This window comes from Caretta caretta, chromosome 3 (genome assembly GCF_965140235.1).
Source record: "Caretta caretta isolate rCarCar2 chromosome 3, rCarCar1.hap1, whole genome shotgun sequence".
In the NCBI taxonomy this organism is placed as follows: Eukaryota; Metazoa; Chordata; order Testudines; family Cheloniidae; genus Caretta; species Caretta caretta.
In genome coordinates, this window is record NC_134208.1 from 8,732,356 (window position 1) to 8,756,849 (window position 24,494).

General features: G+C 43.6%; 1 protein-coding gene across 3 annotated transcripts in view; it reads right to left on the reverse strand.

Moving 5' to 3' along the window:
* Positions 1-840: 840 nt before the first annotated feature.
* Positions 841-24,494, reverse strand: part of KIF13B (kinesin family member 13B) — a 213,975-nt gene continuing 190,321 nt past the window's right edge. For all 3 annotated transcript variants that reach the window (XM_048845803.2, XM_048845802.2, XM_075126334.1), the window contains 3 exons: positions 11,399-11,461; positions 7,088-8,138; positions 841-3,331 (listed from right to left, as the gene is read on the reverse strand). In XM_048845803.2, coding sequence (XP_048701760.1) covers positions 3,042-3,331; positions 7,088-8,138; positions 11,399-11,461 — 1,404 coding nt within the window. In that variant the 3' untranslated portion in view covers positions 841-3,041. The remainder of the gene's footprint in view (positions 3,332-7,087; positions 8,139-11,398; positions 11,462-24,494) is intronic.

The following is a 24,494-nucleotide window of genomic DNA, read 5'->3' on the forward strand; positions in this document are numbered from 1 at the left end:
GTGTCCAGTTTTGGGCCCCACACTTCAAGAAGGATGTGGATAAATTGGAGAGAGTCCAGCGAAGGGCAACAAAAATGATTAGGGGTCTGGAACATATGAGTTATGAGGAGAGGCTGAGGGAGCTGGGATTGTTTAGCCTGCAGAAGAGAAGAATGAGGGGGGATTTGATAGCTGTTTTCAACTACCTGAAAGGGGGTTCCAAAGAGGATGGCTCTAGACTGTTCTCAATGGTAGCAGATGACAGAACGAGGAGTAATGGTCTCAAGTTACAGTGGGGGAGGTTTAGATTGGATATTAGGAAAAACTTTTTCACTATGAGGGTGGTGAAACACTGGAATGCGTTACCTAGGGAGGTGGTAGAATCTCCTTCCTTAGAGGTTTTTAAGGTCAGGCTTGACAAAGCCCTGGCTGGGATGATTTAACTGGGAATTGGTCCTGCTTTGAGCAGGGGGTTGGACTAGATGACCTTCTGGGGTCCCTTCCAACCCTTATATTCTATGATTCTATGATTCTATGATGGCATATATCACCGAAGTGCAAACTGGACACCATCAAATTAGGACAGAATAAAGACTGGAAGTGGATGGGTAATTACAAAAACTAATTTCCCCCTACTGTTACTCACAACTTCTTGTCAACTGTCTGAAATGGGCCACCCTGATTACATTGGCCTCATTACCACTACAAAAGTGATTTTTCCTCCCTTGGTATTCTACTGTTGAGAAGAGCCCACTTCCACTTTAATTGAATTATCTCGTTAGCACTGACCCCCCACTTGGTAAGGCAACTCCCATTTGTTCCTGTACTGTGTATATATACCTGCCTACTGTATTTTCCACTCCATGCATCTGATGAAGTGGGTTTTAGCCCACGAAAGCTTACGCCCAAATAAATTAAGTACTCCTCGTTGTTTTTATTGGTTAGTGTGTAGTATCTCATTGCAGAGTATTATAAAACTGCTTAATAAAATAAATTCTGTTGTTTAGGTAGCAGGTAGCATGTTTATGAAAAAGAATTATTCCTAAAATTAAATTCAGGATTTAGCTTCTCCAGTCTTTGTTGCTAATTTCCCCATGTTTTGAGGCTTGAAAGGAGAGAAATATAAAAAGCCTTCCAAGACTAGTCTAGTGGGTGGCCAACCCCTCTCTGACAACCTGTGTTGCAGCTTTGTGCAGGGGAAGAGAAAAGTTGTACATTTACGAAAATCTTACAAACCTGCCTGTACATTTAAATTACTTTACAAAAACTTAGAAAAGAGCAGAACTATACAATGCTGATAGGAATGTACTAATGCTTGGCAGTATTTAGAATGCTGTATTCTGTCCCATTCCAAATTTTATTCCAACTACTGATTAGTTTCTATTTTAACTTTTACTCCTTCTGCATAAATTGATATTAATTACAGTCAATCAGCATAATTATCTCCTTCACTAAGCATCCCTACCTCCTTTAAAGTTTACTTTGATGACAATGTATCTTTCCCTTGGATACCTGAACCAGATGGCTAAGGCACTTAGACACACCTGTACAGCATGGGCAGAGGATGGATACATATTAAGTTTTGACCATTAATTTAGCATCCTGAATGTTCCTCACATAGATTATAAACATCTACTGCTCAACATTTCTAGTCCCCCAATGTTTACTAACCAAGGTATAAGAAGCTCTGTATATACGGTACAATTAAGTCTTATTTTTTTCTTTACGTAATTTGTTAGAAAATATCTACATATGCCACAGGAAATTAAAAACTAGCGAAGGTCACCAAAGATAAAATCAAATTTAAAAACAACAAAAGCCAACCCAGTTCTTCCACCCTCCAGAAAAATGTTAGTTTTGAGGAAGAATGTGCAACCCTTCCAATAAAGTGATTTTAGGAGCAATCTCAAGAGGGTTTTGCTGGCTAGGCAGGAGCCTTTCCAAAGGGGAGGCTATTCAGTATGACGCTAAATAGAGCGCCTATGTGCAATGGCAGGCAGTGGACGATTGTGAAGCGCAAGTATTTAATATTTCTTAACACAATAAATAAAAATAAATACAACTGGATCATTTCAGTGTGGGAACAACAAGCCTTCACTTTATGAAATCTGGTAAAATGCAAATGCCAGTGAAGGTTGTGCATGATGCCACATCTCTCTTTCTGAGTACGTCACCAACAGACAGTACAGACAGAACTGGAAAAAGCTGTTATAAATTCTGTAGAACTTTAGAGACCGCTGATATCTTTGCAAAAATCCTGAAGACAAACTAAAGAAACAAGGAGAGCAATATTCCACATTGTGTCCAGGGAGGAAAGGAAGGTGAACAGATTCTGTGTCCTGTTAAAATAATAACTATAATCTATTTAGTGGGTTAACTAAATTTGAATATGCCTTTAAAAAACAGTGATCAAAAGCCACTGATTGGGTGGAATCCCATTGATTTCAATAAGAGTAGAAAGACACAAACATTATTCAAGATAGGCACTCATTCCAGGTCATGTAACCAAGTTGATTATTTTTGTTCTGTTTCCTTCTCAATATAACAACTTCTTTCTTCTTTATAACTGTATCTGTTTCTCATTATTGCCTGATACAGACACAGCTCATGCAAGGATGGAGCCTTGCATGCTGCATTTTGACGTTTACAGAACGGCCAACCATGTTTAAGGAAGTACAGATGTTGTGGGTTGGGAAAATAGGTCCAGTTAATTTTTCGCAGCTGCTGGAAACTCATAAAATACTTTGAACAACTGATCTGGCCATTCATTCTGTGAATGACTTAAAAGCAGCACCATTAAACCCCCACCTACAACCTTCACTATTTGAAATAAGCCACACAATGAAGTGTCCCAATTTGTGTCAGGAGCCTAAACACACCGATCCATCACCATGACAAGGCAAAGATTTAACATATCAGCAACAAAAGTAGAGGAAAAACCCCTCTTTTAGTGTTTGCCAGAGCTAAGTTTACCAGGTTGGTTTAATGTTGCAAGCACATCCACTTTGGCAACAGCTTCACAAGCGATTTTCGAATCAGCTTGTGGGGTCTGTACGCCTCTTTCAGTTAGCCCAAGATTTCCTATTCTCTGCATTCTTCTGGATCTTCTCGGGTCGGAGAGCAGATCCTTCCATTTTGGCAAGGGCTGTCAGTGATGTCAGGTTGGAAGCTGAGCCTGAGAAATTGTTGTTCTTCCGGTTCTCGGGTGTAGCTCCCCCTTGCAACCGAAGCCCAGCGCTCCGCCGTCTTGCTGCTCCAGTGGCTTTTTTCACTCTGTTTGGTTTCACGAGGAGCCCATAGCCTGGGTTGCATTTGAAGTACTGCCTTCCCCCAATGGAGCCATCATTCTTACCTTTAACAAGAAAGAGAAAGATGCTACAAAAGGAATTTTGCCCTTGTGCGATATATTTACTTATGACTACTCCTCATTTTAAAGAATCACTGGAGTCATCTGTATGTCATTGTAGCAGTGATCAGAAAGGATTCCATAAATTGACCTTCAGTCCATGGCACACCCAATAAAACCGAGTTATGAGCCAACACACAAAACTCATGAAATCAGGTAGAAATGAATGCCGGGTGTCAATTTTCTGGAGATAATCAGTATGGAACTGAGGGCCCATTAGCCTTTTTCTACCTTCCACCATCTATTGAAAGGAATTCTTTAAACTTACCAGATGTTTAAATATTCTGTGCAGAAGCACAATCATAATCCAGTGACAAATAAAACAGATCTGGGAGGAGGAAAAAAACCTTTGTGTTGTGGCCTGATTTTCAGGATAGACGGAAGTCAAAGGGAGCTGTAGGTACCCTACCTTAGCACCTCTAAACATCAGGCTATTTCATTTTATTATTGCTGGTGCCATATCCACCCTCTCCATTTCAATCTGTCCATTACACAGATCATTGCAATGTAGCTCCAAAATGCTCTGTTCTAGAAACCTGGACAAATCACTATTATCTTTGTAAACCCATAGGTTCCATTTGCCAAGAACTATCATTGATCATCAGAAGCATCCTTACATAGCACATGCTTCACCCTTTTGTCTTGACAGTTTCCCCTCATCCTAAGCACTCTAGTGCCAGACCACTTTGCCACTGGTGGGTACCTGTGCTGTGGGTGCTGAAATCCCTTGAAGTGGAGGATATAGCATTCTGCTCAATCCACGGTTTACTGTGACAAGATACGAACCTCTGTTTCTATTTCTTAAATTAAATTTTATAACAGAGAGGTGAATCTACTTTAGAAATAAACTATACTCCAACAGATGGGAGACATGAGATGAAATTTCCCCCACATACAGGGGATAGGGCAATCTAAACAATCTTCTCCCCTGACAGTCAGGCAGACAATCACCAGCCATGTGTGAATGTACAAGAGCTTCAAGAAGATGAAAGACTGATTGGGAGCAGGGGAAATAAGTTAACGCCCTAGCATTTGGTATTGAAGCTGGAAAAAAAAAATTTATAAACAGGGGCACATGGACTCTCATAACTGACAGAAGTCAGAACCATAGATTGCTCTTTGGGACATGTAAGCTGTGTGTGTCTTTTCTGTAAAACTTAAGCCAAGAATGCCTTATCTAATTTAGTTTTTACCAAGCATGAATCCAGGTATGTTGAGACAAATATTTTATTTGAAATCCTCTTCTTTTTAAGTAAGCATTGTTTTATTGAAAGACCTGCTGTGTGTCTTGTGAGACGAGAGAGGGTAGCGTCACCCAGTCTCCTCTCATAGGAGAAAGGCACCAAGGTGGTAACCACATGGGGGATAAAGTTCTGGAACCTAGATACTCCACTCTTCCTGGACAAAGGCATGGTCAGGGTCCACAATTCCCATGACTGGCAAAAGATGGAAGTGGGTAATTTGCAAGGAGAGATCAAACAGGACAGAGGTGGAAGTGGCCTACTGGTAACACCAATTCTGCACGTTTATTTGTATGTTTACAATCTATAGAAAGAGCACCCATGCGGTGTCCTTAGTAAACTTCAAAAAATTAGACTAAACAAACATGGTGGTCAAGTTAACCCAATGACAATAAATATTGACCCCTTTTAATACCTAGATAGACTGGATCAGCATCACTCACCCTAGTCAACATCCATCTCCTCTTGGGCAAAGGGAAAAAGGTGCACTTTGAAGGCTAATAATGGAGCTGTTATGGAGCGGAGAAGGAAGCAAATTCTAAACGTTTGGGGCCTTGGCGTAGAATTCCCCTATCTTGCCATTCCCCTATCTTGTACCTTTATCTCATTTTTTTCAGACCGCTCATGCTGGGGCCACCATTTCTCTGTTCCACATCCTCAACACACTGAGAACTGCTTGAGACCTACAAATATTAACAGGCCTCCAGCAGGAGCAGCATCTTTTCTTCTTCACAGAGAAGCTTGCATCACCAGCAGCATCTCTGGAGGTCAGACATTGTTACTCCCGACTGACCGGCACTTGTACAGATTGGAAATTGAACACCCCTCTTCTTCCCCCATTAAATGATCGAGTCTACTCCCTGGTCCTCGGTGCATGATTACTCCATGCTTTTTATATAATTGTGTGTTTTTGTGGTCCAGTTTTAAACAGCTTGGGAGAGATTATCCAGTTTAATGTACATCTCATCTTCTATTTAGTCCAAATTTTTCTTTGCTCATTTGCATCCCATGATTCCTGTTGCACCCACTCTGGGCCTCCCTAGAAAATTCTTCTTTCCTTGGGGTTTATAAGTTTATATACTTGTAGATTGTTAGTATTGGGCTTTGCAGGCGAAGGTGAGGATTAGCAGTTTTAATGATTCATCAGGACACAAGAAACCAATAAATTATTGAGGAGCGGTGTTAGGATATAGATATTCAGGCCTGTCTGCAAAGGCTTGTACTTTAAGAATTTAGGTGTATTCTTATCACTTGGCTAATTATAGATGTATAAAAGAAAGAATCAAAATCACTGTCTGCCAGTGTAAGGGCCTTCTCTTACTGTGACAGTTTGAGGCCCTGTTCTTAGGCTAAGGTCTTTGGCTAAGCAGCAGAGGCAGCCATAAGCTGGGAAGCAAACAGTCACATCCTCACATTCCAAACTAGTCATATTGAAATAAGGTGCTATTGGGCTGTCAGGCACTATCAGGATAGGATTGTATTCCTATCACCTCCAGAGAAAGGGAAATGCCTAGAAAATGTAAAAGGAAACTTAGTTTGATAGCATCCTGTCTGGCAAGAACTCACTTATCAATAGCTGGGATGTGAAATCCTCACTTCTGTATTGTCTTGTCATTATAGTTCCCACTTTGCTATTGTTTGTATAATCTCTGTCTGGTTCTGTGATTGTTCCTGTCTGCTCTATAATTAATTTTGCTGGGTGTAAACTAATGAAGGTGGTGGGATATAATTGGTTACATAATCATGTTACAATAGGTTAGGATTGGTTAGTTAAATTTCAGGAAAATGATTGGTTAAGGTATAGCAAAGCAGAACTCAAGTTTTACTATATAGTCTGCAGTCAATCAGGAAGTAGGGGCGTGGGCATGTGGGTGAGGGAGATGGGAACAGGGAATGGGGGTAAGAAAATTGGAATCATGTTTTGCTAAAGGGGGAAATGGGAACAGGGAATGGGAGTAAGGAAGTTGGAATCATGTTTGGCTAAGGGTAGGAATGGGAACAGGGACACAGGTGTAAGGCTCTGTGGTGTCAGAGCTGGGAAGGATACTAAGAAAGGAAACTGGAATCATGCTTGATGGAAGTTCACCCCAATAAACATCGAATTGTTTGCACCTTTGGACTTCGGGTATTGTTGCTCTCTGTTCATGCGAGAAGGACCAGGGAAGTAAGTAATCCTTGTTAAGGAATAAGCCCCCTAACAAGCGGGACTATGCGGTGAGAGCAGAGACAGTCTACATTGGCGGGGCACTCTGGGCAGACACATGTTAGTTAGGGACAGACTGAGGGAGGTTCCAGTAATCAAGGTAAGACTGTTTTCTTGAACATCTAATCTACATAGCCTAAAACATTTTCCCTGATCATGAGTCCATCCAGGTGTCGTACGTAATCTGCCTGTTATGAATGGATATCAAGAGCTGTTTAGTATTTATCACATTGCAACCTGCCACAAAGCATATCTTACCTGAAGGCAAATCAAGTTCCACACCAACCCATGTTCCCTCTTGAAAGTCAGTTGGGCCAACATATCTAATTGTGCCTGTCTTATTTATGCCGACAATGACATATTCTCCCTCTTTTAGCCATTCTGGGATTTCATTGGCATCTTCAGAATCAGAAGCCGCTTCCAGTTTTTCATCAGCTGTCTCCTCACCATTATGGCTCAACCCTTGTGCAGTCACCTGGTTCTTTTCTCTCTCCTTCTCTTCCTCTGTGCTTGAAGGGCACCCAGAATCTCCCCCCAGCATACATGTAAAAGACTTGAGCTCAGATGTCCTGACTTTTTGGATTTTGAATGGAGAGGCTGTAGTGCTGGGCTGGGACAAGAGGTCAGGCTGAAGCTGTGATTTGGAAGCTTTCGATTCTGAAGCAGCAGCGGACTTTGTGTGGTCCTTTCTCCTGGCAGCTTGTCCCACTGACTCTCCAGTTGTTGAAGCCATTAACTGTTTTGTCAGCAGCTCCTTCTTTGGGATGGAGGTAGAAACGTAGCTTTTCGCATCAATGGCTATAGAGGCAACATCTAGTTCTTCGCTCTGAGTCACAGGGGAGACAAAGGACTTGGACTTTAGATGCTCATTACCATTCACATCGCTGCTGTCCTTAGGTCTCACATGGGCAGCGCTGAGGTCAGAAGCAGCTAGATTATCTCTTTTAACAGCAGGGTAGCCCTCTGAAGTGCACTCTTTCTGCATTGAAATTTTAGTAGCAGAAGTTATCTGAACAGCTGGGGTAGGTGGGGAGATGTCGCTCACTGTAGACGTTTGACTACCTGTCTGAACAATCGCTTCGTTCCCTGCAGCAAGTGCTTCAGACAGTGTCGCTGTTGAAACACTGTGAGAAAAGTAACCACTCGAGGCTTCACTCAGGGGACTTGGAGGCCCCTCTTGAGAGTCCTGTGCCTGAATGTCTGCAGTATGCTGCTGTGAAGGCACTTTGGGCATCTTTTCTTGGTTCTTTTCTGCCTCTGTAGATTGCCCGGCCATTTCAAATGGTTCTTTCCCCGCTTCTTGGTTAATCTGAAAAGATGACAAGTATGGGGTTATGGTATTCAAAACATCTGGGCTGATAATGCTGACATATGGCCTTCTGGAACTATCTAAACCTCAGGTTTATCCAAATCCCTGCACATTTGCAGAGCTGGCCAGGTGCTTGTTGATTTATAGCCAGTTTTACAAACCTGGTGGGATTATCAGTGCATTTCTTCCATTAATAAAAAAATAGCATCCAGCAAAGAAAATATATTCCCCAATATTTATTGAAAGATTATTTATATCACAGGAATGGTCATTTGCCTTTTGAATGTCAAGATCTGAAATATGAAACAGCCATGATCTATAAGTCTCTTACAGTTATTTGGCTTAACTCAGGATTGATAAATCATGCATTTTTAAGTAAACTGTCATTTATATCCCCGTTTCCAAATGCCATTCCCCTCTCAATTCTGCCACCGCCACATACTTTCAGAGTATGAAATTAACTGCACCACTGAGATTAACAGCCCATTTTAGTGACGTATTTCTTGGCTGTACAGTTTACGATATATGATGGATCAATAACTTTTGCCAACAAATGTACTCTAAAAGATTAGGATGTCTTTAAATCTTTTTTTTTTTTGGGGGGGGGGGGAGAGGGGTGCGGCATGAGGAAGGCAAACTTGTACATATTCTATTTACTAACTCACCGGTGTTTATTTTTGTTTTCTGTTCTAAATTAGTATCCACTGGAGTGGAAAGTTACCTTGAGTTTTCAGATTTAGATAGACAAAGTGGGTGATGCAATATCTTTTATTAGACCAACTTCTGTGGGTGAGAGACAAGCTCTGGAGCCAACAAAGCTCTTCTTCAGGTCTGGGACAGGTACCCCCAGCATCGCAGCAAAATACAAAGTGAAACACATTGTTTAGCATAAGTAGTTAGGACATGTTGTAAGGGACTATTCAAGGTACAGTGGCCCATTAATACCTCTGCAGTCACAGGACAAAAAGAGGGTTACTGGATTACAGATTTTTCTAATAAGCCATAAATACAGTGTCTGTGTTCAGTCCATGATTTGTACTATCTAGCAGAGTAATGAATGTAAGCTCCCAAGCTCCTCTTTTGAAAGTGTTATGCAGGTTTCCTTTCAGGATGAGGGCTGATAGATCACTCTATAGCTGACCTAAGTGTTCACCACAGGTGATATGTTGTTTTTGCCTTTTATCATTTTCCATTTCATTCAAGAGCATAGTGATTGTCTAGTTTCACCCACATAGTTGCTATTGGGGCATTTAGTGCACTGGATAAGGTATACCACATGTTGTGATGGGCATGATCCATCAATCATCCATCAAGGTGTGCCATAGGGAAAGGGGGTTCTGACAAAAGATGAGATATATGCCATATGCTGACTGAGCATAACAGCTAGGTCTCTGTGAGCAATTTTTTTTTTTCAAAGTGGAAGCCAAGATTTTTAAAAAATTCCTTTCATAATCTAGAGACCTATGATGTTGTCTCACCCACCTTTTTTCTTTTTATTTCTTTTCAAGATATTTTCTAGTGCTTTGCCCAATCTAGTTTTAAATGTCCCAAGTGATGGGACTTTCACTCTCCCTTGAGGAGGCTGTTCTAACAGAAACATAAGTGGCATTTAGAGAAAGCAGAATTTGATTGAATTACTGGTGCTTCAGACTCAAAGGCTAGCCTTCTACTGCTGAGTGAAATGTACTACAGAAAAGTTTCTGAAAACGTTATGGTCAATTAAAATATATTTTTAGTTCTTTTATGGGGAAGGGTGCTGTACGTGTAGATGCTCTATCCTTTTCTTGGGTTTTCCCTTTTACATAAGCTTTAACACACATTTTATTAAGACAATATAAGCACAATAGGAGAAAACTGATTTGCTACTCATAAGGTTGAAATTCTGCTGAACTGTGGGAGATCATAAGAGTGTTTTCTCTGCAGGTTAGTGCTAGTCTTTTTCATGTTGATTTCATGAATTAGAATGAAATGTAAAACTGAGAATCAAGCTGAACGCTCAGAATAAGAGATACATTCGGTTTATAGAAAGCACCCCAGCCCAGCAATTTGCCTTTCAAAGCAGCAGGCAGCTAAACTTTAGATACTTACCTGCTAATGCAATCATATGATTATAGGGTGACCAAACATCCCGATTTTATCAGGACAATCCTGATTTAGGGGACGTGTCCCACGTCCTGACCTTCCATTGGTCGGGAGGCCCTTTGTCCCGATATCGGGACCCTCTGGACCGCAGCCATGGCATCACAGCTGTGCCGCTGCTGCTCACCGCTTCCTGGGGCAGCTCCCGGTGCCCGCCCGCCACCAGGAGCGCCGTGTGCTGCAGGGGCGGGGCTTGCAGGTGCCGGGAGTGGGCAGAGAGCCCTCTGTGCCTCCCCCCCCCCCGGACCCTAGGAGCAAGAGGGAGCTGCCAGATGCTTCCGGGGACGGGAGCCGCCCCAGGTAAGCACCGCCAGGACTCCCCACCTGGGAGAGTATGATGGGGAGTGTCTGGGAGGTGTGTGGGGGGTGCTGGGCTGTGAGGGTGTGGAGGGCACTGGGCAGTGGGGGAAGTTTGTGTGTTTTGGGGTGCTAGGCAGTGGGGGCCTGTTGGGGGGTGCTGGGCAGTGGGGGAGATGTGTGTGTGTCAGGGCACTGGGGGTCTATGTGGGGCATTGTGTAGTTGTGGTGGTGGGGCTGTGGGGAAGGGCACTGGGAGGGAGGGGAATGTGTGCATTGGGAAACTAGCGAGTGGGGGGTTCTGTATGGGGTGCTGGGCAGGGTGTATGTGTGCACAGCACTCTGCATTTGTGGTGGAAGGGTTGTAGGAGGGCTCTGGGCATAGTGGATCCAGGGGGCGCTGGGCAAGGGAGCTGTGTGGCACAGCATGGGCCCACCCCCAACAGGAAGGGGCACGCTGGTATCACGGGCCAGGCGGACTAGTGTGCCTCTGGCTCCGGTCGGGGCTGGGCACCTGTGTCTGTCTCTCCCCCCCAACACTGCTCGCCCAATGTGTCCTGATATTTCACTCTTGTGATCTGGTCACCCTATATGATTAGCAAGGCTTTCAAATATAAAAGTGTAACAAGCAATATAAGAGGAGAATTTAGCGGGACATAAAAAACCATTCCAACCTACATTACAGTTAATTATCTAAGTGAAGTAACAATAAAAATGGAAGAGGTTTGAAGTAACTATGCCAGCAGTAGCCTTTGCATACAGCACTGCTGCTGTTTCCATTGGTTTCCAGCCATAGGATATTGTGGACCATGTAGCGTGCCTACCTGTTTTAACTTTGAGGCATGGGCATCAATGCTGGCAGACTGAACCATAATTCGTGGGACAGGCTGCAGGGGTGAAAAAAAAAACCAGCATTATTCACTTAAAGGATTAAATATTGCTGAACTGGTTTAACTAAAGAGGAAACCTTTAAAATATTTATTTAAAATTCTGGAATAACAAATAGTCTTTAGTGACAGACAAACTGAGCTTTGTTTTTGTTTTTTTTAAATTGGATTCTGAAGACCCACCATGAGGGGGACAAACGAATGTTGTCTTAACCCAGGTAATGAGAACGTCCCTGCATTTCCACACACATGCAACAGCGAGAACTACACAGGGCAAGGTTTTAAAGTGTAAATAAAAAAGATTTTTGTGGTTTGGCCACTAAACAGCTGTTTCTCTGCCAGACTGACCATTGAACATCTCAAGGTAGGAAGTAAAAGGAAGAGGAGTTGCCTATGCTACTTCAGCTGACATCACTGAACAAGCAGACAGATTTGCTATTAGAAACGGCTGAAATTCAATAGAGATTTCAACCTACCTACTCCCTTGCCAAAATGTTCTCCCCATCTACAACATGAGTCTTACAAGATTTTCAACACTACGTGCTCTATCTCAGTCCGTAAGAAACTACATACCCAGCAGTTCCTTTTGAAAAGAGGCACCACAGCTTACAACATGCAGGATGCTAAACTGAAAAATATGTGCAAAGTGGGTGAGGTTATATCTTTTATTGGACCAACTTCTGTTGGGGGGGGAGAGAGAGAGACAAGCTTTCGAGCTTACACAGAGCTCTCCTTCAGGTCTGGGAAACTAACAAAATGTCACTGCTAAATATGAGATTTGAACAGATTGTTTAGCACAAGTAGTTTACACATATTTCAAGGGTCCATTCAAGGTGAAGTAGCCTGTTAACATCCCTCCAGTCATAGGGAGGAAAGGAGGGTGGGAGGAGCCAGTTGAAGGGGGTTGTTAATGGGTTACAGATTGTTGTAATAAGCCATAAATCCAGTATCTCTGTTCAGTCCATGATTTGTACTGTCCAGAAGAGTAATGAATTGAAGCTCCCAGACTCATCTTTTGAAAGTGTTGCACAGGACTCATAGGGTCAGATACAGAGAAATCACTTTGTGAAAAGCATTCACCTACAGGTGATGTGGTGTTTTTCTTATTTTCCTGTGAGTTCATTCGAGAGCATAGTGATTGTTTGTTTTCCCCCACATAGCTGCTATTGGGGGCATTTTCTGCACTGGATGAGGTACACCACGTGCAGTGATAGGCACGTGCAGGATCCATGGATCTTGAAACATGCATTGTGGGGGGTGTTGGTCATTGTAGCAGTAGAAATAAGTCTGCAGGTTTTGCATCTGTTGTTCTGTCAGGGTCTGGTGCTGCTTTGATTTGGTGTGTCCTGGTCTGTGGGGAGCTTGCTTCTGATGATGAGCTTGGAGAGGTTGGGGGGTCGTTTGAAGGCCAGAAGAGGCTCAGGAAAGATTTATTTCAGGATGGGGTCCCCACTGAGTGTGGTTTGTAGTTGTTTGATGATATGGGTTCCAGGGTGGGGTGGTAGGTGACAACTAGAGGTTCGTAGTCAGAGGGGATTTTATTTCTGTATTGAAGCAGGTTCTCCTTGGGTATTGGGCGGCCCGCACCTCATCCAGTGCTCTAAAAGCCCCAATAGCATTGTCCTACATGATAAGAATATAATGAGAACAGCTGGAAGGGAGAAATGCTTGGAACACCTTCCTTAGAACTGGGAGGTCCAGAATGTTGATGTGCATCCTGGATTCCTGTGGGGTCTATGTTCAACTGCCATGTGGTTTCCTATGTGCGCTCTTCCACCATTCCAGGGACGAGTCAGTGATGATCATTCTGTCCGGGGAGGATGGGAGAAAGGGGATTCCCACACAGACTTGTCGTGGGTCCATCTACCACTGGAGGGATGAGTACCTCGGGGGGAAACGGTCAGCATAAGGTTCATGGCATGTCGCATGAGTGAGTAAACCCTCTGAAGCCACATCTGGAGGCAGCGAAGGTGAAGGTGATGAGGCATGTGCATGAGGCCATGTGGCCAAGGAGGGATAGGCAAATCCTGGCTGGGTCAGAAGGACTGTTGGCTATGCAGGCAACGAGTTCCTGCAGAGTCTAGAATCTGTCCCTTGGTAGGTAAGTTTGTGCTGTGACTGAGTTGATGGAGGCCCCTAAAGTCCAGGGACTTTGTTTGACATTTATGCTGACTCCAAGGGAGGATCAGAGTCTGAGCAACATGGAGGTCGAGATCTGGGTTTCATCTCTGGATTGCACTGCTACGAGCTAGTTGTCAAGACATGGGAATACAAAGATCCCATAATGTCTCAGATGGATCATCATAACAGTGAAAACTTTGGTGAATGGTAAGTCCAAATGGCAGGACCCTGTACTGAAAATGCTAAGGGCCTACTGTGAACCTCAGGAACCATCTGTGGGTCAGATCAACGTCTATGAGAAAACAGGTGTTCCGCATATCGAAAGCCGTAAACCACATGCCTTCTTCTGATGACAGAATGATGGCTGCTAAGGTGACCATATGAAACTTGGATTTGAAGATGAAGCAATTGAGACAACGGAGATCCAGGATTGCTTTCTATCCACCCTTCTTTTTGGTATTAGGAAGTAAGTTGAATAGAACCCCATTCCTTGATAATCCGGAGGAACCTGCTCTATCTCCCCTCTTTGTAGAAAGGAGTTTACCTTTAGGGTGAGGATGCTGTTGTCAGAGTGGTCCTTGAGGAGGGAACTGGACCTGATCTTGTTGTGGCAGTTTTTCAGCAAAGTCCTCCAGTTTGCTGTAGTTCAGGAAGTTGTATTTGGCAAGCAATGCTTGATAATTCAAAATCCTGAACTGGAGGCAAGCTGAGGAGAAGACTTTGTATTCCAGAAGGTCCAATCAGCTGGAGTGGAGCGTGGGTATTGCTGTTTGGACCGATCCGTCGCAGCCTGTACCACAAGGGAACTGGGGTGGGGAGTGAAAAAAGAAACTCAGACCCCTTAGCTGGTACATAGTATTTCTTTTCTGCCCCTTTGGGGGTAGGTGTGCATGTGGCCGGAGCATGCCAAACTGTTTGAGCTGGTTGGAGGATGGCATTGTTGACTGGCAGAGCAACCCAGTACCGATGAGTGAGGGATGCACAGGAGTTGATGTTGTGTGCCTTGTACCTCCTCCAGGGGGATGTGAAGTTCACCCACCACCCTCCGCAGGAGATCTTGGAACTGCTGAAAGTCATCTGGGGTGAGAGGGAAGTGAAAGTGTCTGCAACATCTGGTGCAGACGACAAAAAACAGTCCTGCTTCAGCTGTGCCGCTGGAACCGGACTCAGTGGTTCCTCCTCCGTGATTGGCTTGGAGTGTCTTCTTGAGGGCACTCTAGACAGGGAGACAGAAGTCTCCCTCATGGAACGGGTGAGTTCTGAGGGTGGGTACTGGGGCCAGAGTCCAGAAAAGAGGCCAGCATGACAGATCCAGAGGGTGCTGCGTCAGGCCCCAGGGCATAGGAAATCAGCGGCTCCTCTGTGGTTGGAGAGGAGGATATTGCCACAATGTAGACCACTTCTTCGGGTACTCATAGTGGCAGTAAGGGATGGGTAGCCCCTGCACTTCATCCGAATCCCCTGAGTACAAAAATTCAGACACTGGTTCCATCGGCAGTACTGTTGAAGCCAGTGGAAGCATGTAGACCAGGGGTGGGCAAACTACGGCCTGGGGGCTGCATCCGACCCATCAGATGTTTTAATCTGGACCTTGAGCACCCGCCGGGGAGTGAGGTCCAGGGCTTGCCCTGTTCCGGTGCTCCAGCCAGGGAGAGGGGTTGGGGGTTTGCCCTGCTCTGCTCATGCCATGGCTCTGTTCAGCTCCCAGAAGCAGTGGCATATCCCCGCTCCTGCTCCTACATGTAGGGGCAGTCAGGGGGCTCTGCATGCTGCCCCTGCCCCAAGCGCCACCCCTGCAGCTCCCATTGGCTTGGAACCAAGGGCAATGGGAGCTGCAGGGACGGTGCAGCGTGCACAGCCGCCTGGCCGTGCCTCCATGTAGGAGCCGGGGGGGGGGGGGGGGGGACGGGACATGCTGCTGCTTCCAGGAGCTCCTTGAGGTAAGCACTGCCTAGAGCCTGCACCCCAACCCCCCTCATGTGCCTCAACCCACAACCCCAGCCCTGATCCCTCCTCCAACCCTCAGAACCCCTCGGTCCCAGCCTGGAGCTCCCTCCTGCACCCCCAACCCCTTATACCCAGCCCCACCCCCTTGCCCCAGCCTGGAGCCCCTTCCTGCACCCTGAATTCCTCATTTCTGACCTCAGCCCCCAATTTCTTGAGCATTCATGTCCCGCCATACAATTTCCATACCCAGATGTGGCCCTTGGGCCAAAAAGTTTGCCCACCCCAATGTAGACCATTGGAGGACATGGTGAAGGGTGTTTTGACTGCAGCATGTCCTGGGTGGGAGATCTGGCCTCCCTAGAGGTGGATGGTAGCAGAAGGCATGGAGATCTTGGCTCTACCACAGCAGTTCCTGGGGCTCTGGAGCCCTTCCCGATTTCCCTGGCCTTAATGGTACTCTTTCTGTAGTGGGAATTGGCACCAGAGTGGTGGACTTTCCTGGAGTGGGTGGATCCCATACCTTAAGGGGGGGGCCTACATTGACGGTGTGTTGGGCTCGTTACCTGGTGCTGATAGATCTGCTGGTTTGTGCAGATTCTTGTCGTATTTATGCATCTTGGAGTGCGCTGCTTCCCCATGGCTGGTGCTTGCGGAAGAAGCATCCCATTTCTTTGGTTTGGAGGAAGACTTACTGCCATGTTTACGTGCTTGCTTCCTTACCTCCAGACTAGGCCCCGACATGGGGTCCATAGTGTTGGCACTGACAGAGCCAGACTCAGTCTCCATAGCCAGCAGCGTTAATCCTGGCTGTTATCAGGTGATGTATGGGGGAGTTCCCAGCCTGGGTCCAAATGAGGTCTTATGGCGACTTCCATGAGATGCTTCTTGAGGCGGAGAGCCTGCCCATCTCAGGTATGGCTCGGGAAGGATTGGCTGATACTTCACCTGGATGAAATGTGGGCTTCTCCCAAGCAGCCTAAGCAGCATTGATGTTTATCGCTGACCAAAGAAGAACACGGGCAGGAGGCAGAGATTTTAAAGCCTAGGGTCTTTGGCATAGTCCAGTAACCGTGTGTGTGTGTTGGGTGTTTACCCGGAAACAGATCCCCCAAAGTCCTAATTCTACTCCAAATAACTATTAAAACAGTAAAACAGCATAGCACTAGTAAAATTATATACAACTAAACTCTCTTTAAAAGGTGCGTCACACACAAGAGAACATTGATGGTCCGGGTCAGGACCATGCATCGATTAGAAGGAACTGGTGACATGGTTGGTCCACCCCGCCCTTTCTCACCTTGGATGAAACCATGAGGCAAAGCAAGGGCACATGTGCGGACTAATGGACACTGCTACTTGAAAAATCTCCAGCTTTGAACGCATGGTGCAATGTGTAAACCCTCAGTGGAATACAATAGGGATCATCACTCGAAGAAGTGTGAACTACTCCCATTCATCTCTATGAAGTAATGATTATTTAATTGTTGTCATTGTTAAATATTTCACTTCTGATCAAAGCACATTAAAAAGGAAAGGGACTATCTTTAAATTATGCATAAGATCTGCACCTTTTATGGTGAGCAATGGCTAATTTTGGTGTCATAAATAAGGTGGCATTTAGGAGAGTATCACCTCTCCACCCACCAACCTGATCCCTGGAACTAAAAGGCCAAGGAGTAAATCCCAGGAAGGCGTCTGAGCCTCACCAAGGAGGACCCAATCCGGCAGAGCCCAGCAGGGCACCTAACCTTCTCCACCCCCAAACAAGCTTGGTCTCCTCTACAGCAGCAGGGCCTGGTCTGTTCTGATTGGTGTGAGGCCAGGTAGCCCCTCCCTGGCTTTAATGGCAACTGCTCCTCCCTCTGCTGGAGACTGTTTGCATCTGAACCTCTCTGAGGGGAAACCAAGACTGGGGAACCCATCAAAAGATTAGTAATCATATGTAACATCTCTACTCCTTACAATCTACTATGAGTGGCATCTGAAGCAGGAGCAGCTAGGGAGAATGACATTATTTTTCCCTCGTCGTTCCTGGCTCAACCTTTCAAGTATTTACTAGAGCATAGTCCTTACCACCAAGAGTTATAATTATAAGTCTACACAAGTATTGTTAGTGATTTAGGGTCTTGGAGAGGCAGCGTGTTCCAACAGACAGAGCATGTCATTTAGACTTAGGCACTCCATTCTCAACTCTGGCAGTGACACCATGTGTCACAACCTCTGCCTCAGTTTCCCCATCTGTAAAATACAGATGTTACAATATCCTCGTTTGGAAAGTGCTTTGAGATCTATGGATAAAAAAATGCTATAGAAGTGATCACAATGATCTTAAATAGTTTTCTTATTTTGACATTTTTCAGTTCTTTTATTTTTAGCATAGCAGCCGTGTTAGTCTGTATCCGCAAAAAGAAAAAGGAGTACTTGTGGCACCTTAAAGACTAACAAATTTATTGAGCATAAGCTTTCGTGAGCTACAGCTCACTTCATCGGATGCATTCAGTGGAAAATACAGTGGGGAGATTTATATATACAGAGAACATGAAACAATGGGTGTTACAATACACACTGTAATGAGGGTGATCAGGTAAGGTGAGCTATTGTCAGCAGGAGAGCTGGGGGGAGGGTGGGGAACCTTTTGTAGTGATAATCAAGGTGGGTCATTTTCAGCAGTTGACAAGAACGTCTGAGGAACACTGGGGGGAGGGCGGGGGGAGAGATAAATATGGGGAAATAGTTTTACTTTGTGTAATGACCTATCCACTCTCAGTCTTTATTCAAGCCTAAGTTAACTGTATCCGGTTTGCAAATTAATTCCAATTCAGCAGTCTCTCGCTGGAGTGTGTTTTTGAAGTTTTTTTGTTGAAGAATTGCCACTTTTAGGTCTGTAATTGAGTGACCAAAGAGATTGAACTGTTCTCCGACTGGTTTTTGAATGTTATAATTCTTGACGTCTGATTTGTGTCCATTTATTCTTTTACGTAGAGACTGTCCAGTTTGGCCAATGTACATGGCAGAGGGGCATTGCTGGCACATGATGGCATATATCACATTGGTAGATGTGCAGCTGACTGAGCCTCTGACAGAGTGCTTCCGCCGACGTGCACGGGCTGAAATTGTGGAAAAGCAGCATCACTTGCCCCATAACCTTAGCCGTGCAGAACACAATGCCATCCACAGCCTCAGAAACAACTCTGACATCTTAATCAAAAAGGCTGACAAAGGAGGTGCTGTCGCCATCATGAATAGGTCGGAATATGAACAAGAGGCTGCTAGGCAGCTCTCCAACACCACTTTCTACAAGCCATTACCCTCTGATCCCACTGAGGGCTACCAAAAGAAACTACAGCATTTGCTCGAGAAACTCCCTGAAAAAGTACAACAACAAATCTGCACAGACACACCCCTGGAACCCCGACCAGGGGTATTCTATCTGCCACCCAAGATCCATAAACCTGGAAATCCTGGACACCCCATCATCTCAGGCATTGGCATCCTGACAGCAGGATTGTCTGGCTATGTAGACTCCCTCCTCAGGCCCTACGCTACCAGCACTCCCAGTTATCTTCGAGACACCATTGACTTCCTGAGGAAACTACAATCCATCGGTGATCTTCCTAAAAACACCATCCTGGCCACTATGGATGTAGAAGCCCTCTACAACAACATTCCACACAAAGATGGACGACAAGTCGTCATGAACATGACGCCGTCCCCGATAATGTCACGGCAAACCTGGTGGCTGAACTTTGTGACTTTGTCCTCACCCATAACTATTTCACATTTGGAGGACAATGTATACCTTCAAATCAGTGGCACTGCTATGGGTACCCGCATGGCCCCACAGTATGCCAACATTTTTATGGCTGACTTAGAACAACGCTTCCTCAGCTCTCGTCCCCTAATGCCCCTACTCTACTTGCACTACATTGATGACATCTTCATCATCTGGACCCATGGAAAAGAAGCCCTTGAGGAATTCCACCACGATTTCAACAATTTCCATCCCACCATCAACCTCAGCCTGGACCAGTCCACACAAGAGATCCACTTCCCGGACACTACGGTGCTAATAAGCGATGGTCACATAAACACCACCCTAAACCGGAAACCTACTGACTGCTATGCCTACCTACATGCCTCCAGCTTTCATCCAGACCACACCACATGATCCATCGTCTACAGCCAAGCTCTACGATACAACCGCATTTGCTCCAACCCCTCAGATAGAGACAAACACCTACAAGATCTCTATCAAGCATTCTTACAACTACAATACCCAGCTGCTGAAGTGAAGAAACAGATTGACAGAGCCAGAAGAGTACCCAGAAGTCACCTACTACAGGACAGGACCAACAAAGACAATAACAGCCATCACCTTCAGCCACCAACTAAAACCTCTCCAACGTATCATCAAGGATCTACAACCTATCCTGAAGGATGACCCATCACTCTCACAGATCTTGGGAGACAGGCCAGTCCTTGCTTACAGACAGCCCCCCAACCTGAAGCAAATGCTCACCAGCAACCACACACCACACAACAGAACACAAGAACCTATCCTTGCAACAAAGTCCGTTGCCAACTGTGTCCACTATCTATTCAGGGGACACCATCATAGGGCCCAATGACATCAGCCACGCTATCAGAGGCTCGTTCACCTGCACATCTACCAACGTGATATATGCCATCATGTGCCAGCAATGCCCCTCTGCCATGTACAATGGCCAAACTGGACAGTCTCTACGTAAAAGAATAAATGGACACAAATCAGACGTCAAGAATTATAACATTCAAAAACCAGTCGGAGAACAGTTCAATCTCTTTGGTCACTCAATTACAGACCTAAAAGTGGCAATTCTTCAACAAAAAAACTTCAAAAACACACTCCAGCGAGAGACTGCTGAATTGGAATTAATTTGCAAACCGGATACAGTTAACTTAGGCTTGAATAAAGACTGAGAGTGGATAGGTCATTACACAAAGTAAAACTATTTCCCCATATTTATCTCTCCTCCCCCCCCAACCCCCCGCCACACTGTCCCTCACACGTTCTTGTCAACTGCTGGAAATGGCCCACCTTGATTATCACTACAAAAGGTGTTCTCTCCCCCACCCCACCGCTCTCCTGCAGGTAATAGCTCACCTTACCTGATCACTCTCATTACAGTGTGTATGGTAACACCCATTGTTTCATGTTCTCTGTGTATATAGATCTCCACACTGTATTTTTCACTGAATGCATCCGATGAAGTGAGCTGTAGCTCACAAAAGCTTATGCTCAAATAAATCTGTTAGTCTCTAAGGTGCCACAAGTACTCCTTTTCTTTTTATTTTTAGCATTATTCACCTGGCCTCCAAAAAAATAGAAAACCCCACACTTCCCTGTATTTTATCAAAAACCTTCAGTCTTTACAGCATGTAAATCCATAAAATTTAAAAGCCCTGTTGATATCAAACAAAAGAAATACAACAGTTTTATCATTCCTCATCAACTGCTAAAATACCATTCTCCTCCTGAAAGTATGACACACACAAAAACTCTTAAGATACCTTTGCCAGACAACTTTTTTTTAAAGTATGGAGCAAAAAAGCAATTATCAAAAGTGGCACTTAACCAACTTTGCTGTTGATAGGAAACGGATTGGTAAGATACTTTTTACTCTCATCGGGTAGTAAAGGTATTAAAACAAATATTTGTTATGAACCGTAGTCAAGTTAGTTGGGGGGAAATGATAAGTATTAATGCAATTTGTTATAACAACTTGTGTTTATGAGAAGACATGCACTGGATGAAATATAGGTCTCTGCATCCAGAGCCACATTCCGTATTCAAATGCTTGAGAAGAGTTCCCACTAAAGTAAACAGTGGCTGCACATACATTTGAGAGGCAGAATATAGCCCTTGGTCTATTCATTCAGGCCTCCCATAGAGATAATTTCTGGCATATGATCTACAATGAATTGACAAACCTTGACCGAAAGAGAATGTCAAAGAACCCAGTTTGGTAATAGCTACCCAGTAAGAGTTGCTAAACACAATTTGTTTTAGATTTTATAAAAAAGAGTTATTCATGTTAAAAATATAAATAATTGTGTAGGACATTTGGAGACTTCACAACTGTGTAGCCAATCACTATATTGTGACCTAGAAAAGTCTACTATACGTGTCCTGTTAAATAGTTCTCTAGTTCAGAAATTTAAAAATCATATGAATTCTAACAATTAAGAAACTTACAGTGATAAAAAGAAATATTAAGTCACTTCTTTAAAAAGTTGCTTGAAAGGAGATAGGATGGCTTGGGGGACTGGTAATGAAAAACAGAGCTTTTCAACTCTAGGTCACTGGATTAAATCCTAAAATGCTTAGTTTTAAGCATGTGATTAGTCCCACTGAAGTTAAAGTTAAGCACACAAGTAGACCTGTTAAACACATACCTATATGCTTTGCTGGAGTGCTCCAGATCTTACTATTAATCTGGGGCTTGATTCTGCAAGGTTTGTAGACTTACGTGAAATGAGTTGGACTGAGAATACCAGATCCCAGTAGGCAGGTGATCATATCACAAAAACCTCCACCATAATAGGCACTTGTTTGCCCATTCACTGTATCAGAAGAGAGGGCAAGGACTGATTGGGCCAGGGATCCTAGAATTACCCTCCAATTTAGAAGTTGTCCCTTGAGGTCATGGTTAAAGCACACTAGCAGGGCATTAATCAGGGAGTTTCCACTGCTGTTGCCTATGCTGCGCCTTCTCTGAAGATGGGGATGGACTTCAGCTGCAAGGATTGTCAGTCTGACAGCACTACAGTCACACAGCCATTTCAAAAAAGCTGCTGAAAAATTCTTTACTTGGGTATAACATCCAATAATAATTTCATTAAATGTAAATTTGTCAGTTTGAGAACCTAAGATTTACTTTCATGAGCTACACACACATTGTATTTAGTGCAAAATTAAATATATATTGTTTCTTGTTCAGTTAATTTATTTCATTCCTAATTCCAAGCAGAAAGATTAAAAGGTTAATTTGTAACAAGATTTTTAAAAATTTCAGATTTTCTGAGTTTCACTAGTTTGCTTTAAAAATTAGCTTTACATAATCATTCTCATTACAACTGTATTTAAAAGGATGATATGGGAAGCTGAATTTGGCAAGAAACTGATGCCTTAACAACTCAGTCAACAAGAATTAGATGCATATTAGCTCAGTTGGCCATGAAGGATCTGTTGAGCCACGCTGATTAAAGCACACAAATGATTATTCAAACCTTTAAAAAAGCCTTTTAGACATATGTTTAAAAAAAGGATTTTATGATCCCAAATTATTTATATTTGATTAGGGGACAGAAGTCCTTTCAATCATGCTAAGAATCATGCACATCTATGGCACTACATAAATAATTGTATGTATGCCAAAGAAAGCCGTTTGCTTATCTGGGTGGGTTTCATTATTTTCTACATTAGTTACTAAACCTGTGTCAGAAGGTCAAAGACAACAATTTTGTTAGCTGCCCTCTTCTCCTGTGCCATATCGCTGCATTTCTGGAACGCAACCAGACAGCAATGAATTATGACATTAGAATACAGAAACTCAGACAAGAGATTCTTCTGTAAGGGAGCTGTGACACAAAAATACGTTTCATTTCAGCAATATGCTAACAAAATCTATTCACCTAGGCACTCAGATACTTCTTTTCAACTAGAAAAGAACTATCTGGAGAGAGAAAAAATGAATCTTCAGAAATATTTTAAAACCGTTGAATAAGTTCACACCGGCCTGAGGAGTCTGCTTTTGCCACTGCAATGACTCTGAAAAGGTATGGACTGCACTTTGATATATACATTGTAAATACCAACACACAGTGATATCTTAAAATGCCACTACATGAGCAGTTCAGACAGACCAAAATGGTCACAATGTGAAGAATAAATCTGTCTTGCTCAGACTATGGAATCAACAATATGCTAATAAAGAAATAAAGCTTCAACTAACATGCACCTAATATAATTAAGCAAATATATAGCTAGAAACTAGAAAGATTCAACCCCCACCCTTCCCTCCTCCACACATGGAATTTAAAATAATTAATTCTCCCCATCAACAATAAGAATGGAAAAAAACAAATTCTGCATGTGGCATCACTAACTTGTTTTAAGAACGAACAATGGAAAGTACAGAACGAGTCAAATAATCACAAATGGTTAAAGAATATAACTGCTTTTTATTTACGAAATACTGGCAATTAATTTAAAGGCACCAGATTAGTCAGAGAGAATGTGTATTTTCTAACTTAAAAGTATATAAACAGCTTCATCAGCAGCCAATCTTTTAGGTATATAAACAGCTTCATCGGAAGCTGATCTGCTAGTTACACGAAGAATCCTATTATGCCAAATTAATTCAATCTAACTAATTAGAGAGCAGGAAGTTCTTTCAATTATTTTATGTGCTGTCTGAGAAACACACTTGAATACGAGAGCAGGTTTCATTAATTGCGGTTCATTATTCTCCAGATTAGTTACTAAACTTGCATCAGAAGGTCAAAGACAGCAATTTTGACAACTGCCACCAGCTTCACTGTAATGTCTTTGCATTTCTGGAACCCAGACAGCAATTGATTACAAACAAAAAATGGAACTGGAAGAGACCATCTTGCTAAGGAAACACATACAAAAACGTATCTTTCTTTAAGGCAGATGCCTACTTAAGCAAAAGTATATGGAGGAAATAAGAATCTACTGTTGAAAATTTTTGATAATTTTCAGAACAAGTACTCAAAACCTTTGGTTTTTGCTGTAGATTAGTATTCGAGCTTTTCAAATTATGGCTTCACCAAAAGAAAATGTGTTTAAATTTGGGAACATACACTTGCCCACTCTCTGAGAACTGCTTAGTCATGGTGAAGGAGAGGTACTCACCTTGTGCAGTAGGTGGAGTTTGAGATGGGTGCTCCACTTCAAACA